Below are 6,473 nucleotides of genomic sequence, written 5' to 3' on the forward strand. Positions count from 1 at the left end.
AGTGTGCCGTCAGGAGAGGTGCCCCCCCAGCATCAAGAGGAGAGGGAGGCCAGTCCTTGCCCCCAACCCAGCATCCTCCCCCGCTCCCTCCAGCTGCTGGAGTGGATCCGCCGCACCATCCCATGGCTGGAGAACCGGGCGCCCGAGAACACCATGCACGCCATGCAGCAGAAGCTGGAGGACTTCCGAGACTACCGGCGCCTGCACAAGCCGCCCAAGGTGCAGGAGAAGTGCCAGCTGGAGATCAGCTTCAACACGCTGCAGACCAAGCTGCGCCTCAGCAACCGGCCCGCCTTCATGCCCTCCGAGGGCAGGATGGTCTCGGTGAGCACCCGGACTGCCCCCACCCTGAGCTGTGCCAGGTCACCATCAAATGCCGCATCGTGAGTGGGGCAGGGCGGGGGCGTGTGCTCTCTACCTGCCCACCCTGCTCCAGAGACCAGTTCTCCCTTCCAGGTGACCGCCCAGGCTCCAGCCCACACTCATCCAAGTGGGGTTCCCTTCCTCCCCAGGAACAGAGCCCCTTCTCTCCTCACCATTCTGGGTCAGACTTGCCCTTTCAGACCCCTGAACGTCCACTTGGATCTGCCCCCAGCACCTTCCTCCCTACCCCTCAAAAAAATCATCTTTGCAAACAAAATCCCTCTTGACATGTTGAACCAAACAGGGTATAACAGCAATAAGGTTAATTTTCACTTTCATGGAATCTTACTTAAAAACTGTTTTTATTATTATATTAAGTAATAGATTTTTTGGTAGGATATTTCAAAGGTATAAATAAGCAAAATTCAGAAAATAGGAATTATTCATAATCTTACTACCCAGGATCAACTTAAAAGATGTTGGGGGGGAAGAGATTCTTTTAGTCTCTGTAAATATAATTTTTAAGGGAATCCTAAAGCATGTTTTAATTAATAAGCTGCTTTAAAAAGCAACAATATATTGTGACCAGGTTTCCATGTCATAAAATTTTCTTCATTTATGTCACTTTTTGTTATTCCTCCCTCTTTACCCTCTCCTCAGAACTTGAGAAATTTTATGAGCCAGAGCAACATGTAAAAGAAAATTTAAAATTCAACAGGATAGAGCTTTTGCCCTTTGCAATGGACAGTTGATGAGGAGACATGAGCACATAAGGCAGGAATGGAAGGGACGGGGAGAAGCATGCAAACAGCATTGGAAAAGGAAGCAGGATCCTGGGGGGACTCTGGGGGACAGGGAAAAGGCTGTGATGTTGTACATGCAGTTTGGAAAATTGCAGTCCTTTTACAGGTTCCAGGATGAATCAGCAGTTTTTAGATGGCCAGAGCTGCTGCTATCTGGAGGGTGCTCTGTGCTTTAAAGCCCCTCCTCTGGGTGGATGCAGTGTGGCCCCTGGCACATGGCAGGGACCTAGGTGGCACTCGAGCTGGGTCAGCCATCACTGCCCAGGGGTGCCCTTGTGCTAACTGTAGGGGATGGCCCTGTCAGTGGCTCCCTGTCTGAAGGCCTGTGGGTTTATGCTCAGTGCCTGTCACTATCTCTGGGCAACTCCTGGCTGGCTCACCCAGGCCAGGGTCCTTACAGGCTCCAGGCTATTATTGCCCAGGGCCCGGAGGGTCGGGCCCATGAGTGGACCCAGAAATGTGGGAAGGCTGGGAGGCTCCCACACCTGCCTGCCTCGTTCAGTCTATTGCTCTGTCTCCCTGGCTGGCCCTGTGACCTCTGTGATTGCTCAGAATCCTGTCAGAAGCCAGTCCTGGAGCACAGAGGGCCTTGGGCTTTCTCCCCACTGAGCTGCACACCCAACACCCCGTAGCTGGGTGGCCCCACTGTCTGTCCAGGAGGCCTGGTGCCCAGGAGCCCTGGGAAACACCGTGCGGGCTGGACAGGGATGGCTGAGGTGGGGAGGAGGCTCCTCCTGGGAGGCATGGAGCAGCTCTGGGGTCTCGGGGGGCCAAGTGGGCTGACCCTGTGCCTCCCATCCTTAACAGGACATCAACAACGCCTGGGGTTGCCTGGAGCAGGCAGAGAAGGGCTATGAGGAGTGGCTGCTGAATGAGATCCGGAGGCTGGAGCGGCTCGACCACCTGGCAGAGAAGTTCCGGCAGAAGGCCTCCATCCACGAGGCCTGGACGGATGGTAAGGCCAGCCTAGCCCCTGCCCCCTACTCCAAGGGTCTGGCTTTCATGCTGAACCACCAGCCACAACTCCTTTTTTTCTTGTTTTTTATTTGTTTTGTTTTGTCTCTTGCTAGTTCCTTGACATTAGGCAAGTTCATCAGCCTTTTGGTTGCCTCGGTTTTCTCATCTGTAAAGTGGGGACAATAATAGTACCAACCTCATAGGTTTATGAGGGTTAAACGACTTAATACATTCGATGCACGGAAAGGAGTTCCCGGCATAGTACAATGCTATATACGTGTTAATTATTCTTGTCACTATAATGATTTCTTCTTCCCTGAATTAGGTTGGGGTTCAAACCCCAACGTTGCCACCTTGAAGCAGTGTAACTTGGACCAGTGGTCTTGTTTCCTTGTCTATTACATGCAGGTGACGATGTACCCTCCCAGATTCGTTTCCTAGGGCTGCAATTTACCATAAACTGGGTGGTTTAACAGGACAGAAATGCATCCTCTCACAGTTCAGGAGACTAGAAGTCCTGAAGTGAATTGTCATCAGGCTTGGCTCCTGCTGGAGGCTCTGAGGGGGAGGTTGTCCAATGCTTGCTTCTTCCCCACGTCTGGTGGTTGCTGGCAGTCCACGGTGTTCCTTGGCTTGTAGCAGCATCACTCCAATCTCTGCCTCCATCATCACGTGGCTGCTTCTCTCTGGGTCTCTGTGACTCAGTCTGCCTCTCAGTTTTCTATTAAAGACACCAGTCATTGGATTTAGGACCCACCCTAATCCAGTATGACGTCATCTTAACTAATTACATCTGCAAAGACCCTATTTCCAAATAAGGTCAGATTCTGAGGTTCTGGGTTGGACAAGAGTTTTGGGGGGACACTAGTCAACTCAGCATACCTCCTCATGGGGTTGTTATATGCTTACATATCATAAGTGCACTTTATGCTTAGTTGGGTGCCTGGCACATGTAACACACTCAGTAAATGGTAGCCCTTGATATCTTCCCTCCAATGCCTGCCCTTTTCCTGTTTCTGGCCTCCCATTGTAGTACCCTGGAGCCCTGGCCTTAGCACCTGTGTGTCTCCATCACTCTGACCTGGAGGTTCTTGGGGCCATGTCTGGTGTCTGCTTGTTGGCAGCTAAGGTTAACTCCAAAGAGAGAAGATCATACCTGGGATGGTCTTTTCCTCAGAACCTGGGCTGGGGCTGGAGAGGGGGCCATGCTGCCGATCTCCTAGGGCCATGCAGCCTTTTCAGCTGGAGCCCCTGGGGCAGACCAACTGGCCAGTGGAGCTCAGTGCCCTAAGACACCCCCACCCAGCTCTGTTGTGATCGTCAGACATTAGTCTGGAGACGAGTACGGACGGCCACTTGGGGGTAGCGCGGCTTGGTTGGGGATAGGAGTGTGCCTGACTCAGCAGAGGGGGTTTGCTGAGCTTTGTATACAGTGATATGAGGTTGCTGCCCCACATTCCACTGTGCATGTACGGAGCTGTTTATCCAAGCGTGGATGTGCGGAGTAGAAGGGGGATGGTGGAAATTGCACCTGTTCACCCACATGCTCCTATCGTGTCCTCTCCGGAGCCAAGGAACAGCTTGCCGAAAGGTACAGAGCAAGGATTGGCTCCGCCAGCTTGCCAGCCACCAGCAAGGTCATGAGAGGTGCTGGCATGCCTGTAGTAGATGCCAGCACAGCTGCTGGGCACAGCAGTCTGGCTACACGTACTCACGCTTGACAGTGTTATTGCCCGCTTACCCGGGAATTCCATTTCTTGAGACTGTCTAAAAAATTAACTCTACGCATGACTGAAGTCACGTGTCTGGGATGTTTGCGATGAGACCATCTACAATAGTGCGAGCTGAGGGGCCTGAACGCCCCGTGGTAGGGCAATGAGTGGTTACGCCAGTGACGGTTCAGCCACGCGACAGAATGTTATGCAGCCATCAGAGTGGCTCATGTAAAAGCCACTGGAGCCAGAGTAGAAACTGATGACGTGCTGCTGAGTATTTTAAAAGCAGGAAACCTTATTTATATACACCTGATGGTTTTAACACAACATCCATATAAGGCAAGACTGAAAAGGAGTAGATAAGTAGGCTCATCTGTGATATTTTTTCCCTAAACTTGTCATATTATTATTCTGACAAAGAAAAAAGAGTAGAGAGAAGGAAAGAAGCCCTCACCTCACAGCCCAGCCTTCATTTACTGAGAGGGGCTGAGCATCCCTGATGGGTGCCAACATAGGAGGTGGGAGTGCAGGCAAGGCCAGGTCAGCCCCTGCCCTGCAGTAGCTTCTTCCCAGGGTAGCTGATAACCATTGTCTGTTCAGCAGTCTGGGAGGTCATTTCTCATCCCCTTTTCCTCCTGGGAAACAAAAATCCAAGAAATACAAGTGTGCCTTTGCCCCTAAAAAGGGAGGGCAGTGCACCTGATGACTGGAGAAGGTTCTGGCCACTGATGGCTTATGTGCAGAGTGCACTGGACGTGCTACCCACACTGAGCGTAATTGAGGGGAGGGGTCCCTGCCGGGCTGCTGGGGACCAGCAACTATAACTGGAGAAACTAACGATGGGGTATCCCTGAGGGGCTTGGCTTGTTTTTCCCTGGTTATACCACAGGCATAGATCATTGTTTCCTGCTGGTTATAAAGTTCACGTTATGCCCTAACTTCCCCTCCTGGTCCGGCATAGCCTTTGTACATCACCACGCCCGATGGCCCTGACATGCTCCATGGAAAGTAGTCACTTTCCCGCCCCTGCCCCATCGTGGATGGGTGTTCCGGTTGCACATCTGCTTTCTCGAACTGCAGATGATTGATCATCGCACAGGGCACTCCTCCTCGGGATATACCAGAAGTGGAGCTCCCGGGCCTTGAGGGGTGGATAGTTGGGGTCAAGAAGGTGGGGCCTCCCGGCTCCCGCCCAGCCTTGTGCCCTGTCTCTGACCCCAGGCAAAGAGGCCATGCTGCGACAGAAGGATTACGAGACGGCCACCCTCTCGGAGATCAAGGCCCTGCTCAAGAAGCACGAGGCCTTCGAGAGCGACCTGGCCGCCCACCAGGACCGCGTGGAGCAGATCGCCGCCATTGCGCAGGAGCTCAAGTAGGCCCGGCCCAGCGGGCACAGGGGCGCTGTGGGAGGTGGGAGTGTGGCCTGAAAAGTCATCAGTACGGAAGGCTAAGGACGTTCCCCCCGGGTGGGGAATAGCCTGTGACCGTTCTGTCCCAGGCCTTCGGTCCTCACCTGTAACTGGTGTGGGACCAGAGGACGACCAAGTCTTGGCTCTGAGCTCTCAGCTGGCCTTAGTGGCTTCCTGCCATTGGGTATTGGGGTCAGGACTGGCATGGCCTACAGGCAGGGTTGGGGTGGGGGCCCTTGCAGAGGAGAACTGGCCTTCGCTGGTCTACCTGCCAGTGGTCTCCTGAAAGCCAAGGAGTTGAGAGTGGGAGGGGAGTCCTGGAAGGTCTTCATGAAGCGAGCACACCTGGCCTTCCAGTGCCACCAGCGCCCCAGCCCCAGGGAGAGGATAGCAGGCCACGGAAGTCACCTGGGTCATCTGACTCCTCCTGTCTCCTCCCTCCCAGTGAGCTGGACTATTACGACTCACCCAGTGTCAACGCCCGGTGCCAAAGGATCTGTGACCAGTGGGACAATCTGGGGGCCCTAACCCAGAAGCGGAGGGAGGCTCTGGAGGTGAGGGCCCTGAGGGAGGCGGAGGCCTGCCTTCACCCACTCTGTGTGCTCCTTCCAGCTTCGTGACTCTCTTTGCTCTGGGCTGAGAGGCTCCACTGGGTTCCCCGGACCTTCCCCAGGCCTGGCCTGCCTGTGGCAGGCTCACATTGACCCTGGACTTGACCTTTGCCCTGATGAAGATGTCCTAATCATATCCCATCCTCCCGGTTTAGTGTACTCAGCCCCACCCCAGCTGTTTGAGAACTTTCTTGTTCTCCAAACCATACTCTCTGGGGCCCAGGCTGGGTGACTCAGCTGGGGGGTGGTCCATACACCCCATATTAAGAACCAGCACCTCAGAGAGAGCCTGTTCTTTCTGTCTGAGTTAGTCTTGTGCTTCCAGACCTGAACCCCTTTGGGCTGGCCGGGAGGATCTCGAAGGCTGTTGGGAATAGGGGTTGGGGGGACGCGGTGATTCTGGACATGACTTTGCTAAACACCTCCCCATCCCCATGCCATTGGCACTCCCAGCGGACAGAGAAACTGCTGGAGACCATTGACCAGCTGTACTTGGAATATGCCAAGCGGGCCGCACCCTTCAACAACTGGATGGAGGGGGCCATGGAGGACCTGCAGGACACCTTCATCGTGCACACTATCGAGGAGATCCAGGTGTGCTGCCGCCGCCCCCCC

At 54.1% G+C, this 6,473-nt stretch overlaps 1 protein-coding gene across 4 annotated transcripts in view; it reads left to right on the forward strand.

The window, feature by feature from the left end:
- Positions 1-6,473, forward strand: part of ACTN1 (actinin alpha 1) — a 96,536-nt gene that overhangs the window by 80,683 nt on the left and 9,380 nt on the right. For all 4 annotated transcript variants that reach the window (XM_007454451.1, XM_007454450.1, XM_007454449.1 and 1 more), the window contains exons 10-14: positions 94-324; positions 1,974-2,121; positions 5,060-5,210; positions 5,693-5,801; positions 6,312-6,452. In XM_007454451.1, coding sequence (XP_007454513.1) covers positions 94-324; positions 1,974-2,121; positions 5,060-5,210; positions 5,693-5,801; positions 6,312-6,452 — 780 coding nt within the window. The remainder of the gene's footprint in view (positions 1-93; positions 325-1,973; positions 2,122-5,059; positions 5,211-5,692; positions 5,802-6,311; positions 6,453-6,473) is intronic.

Source organism: Lipotes vexillifer, unplaced genomic scaffold (assembly GCF_000442215.2).
Source record: "Lipotes vexillifer unplaced genomic scaffold, Lipotes_vexillifer_v1.1 scaffold197, whole genome shotgun sequence".
Classification (NCBI taxonomy): Eukaryota; Metazoa; Chordata; class Mammalia; order Artiodactyla; family Lipotidae; genus Lipotes; species Lipotes vexillifer.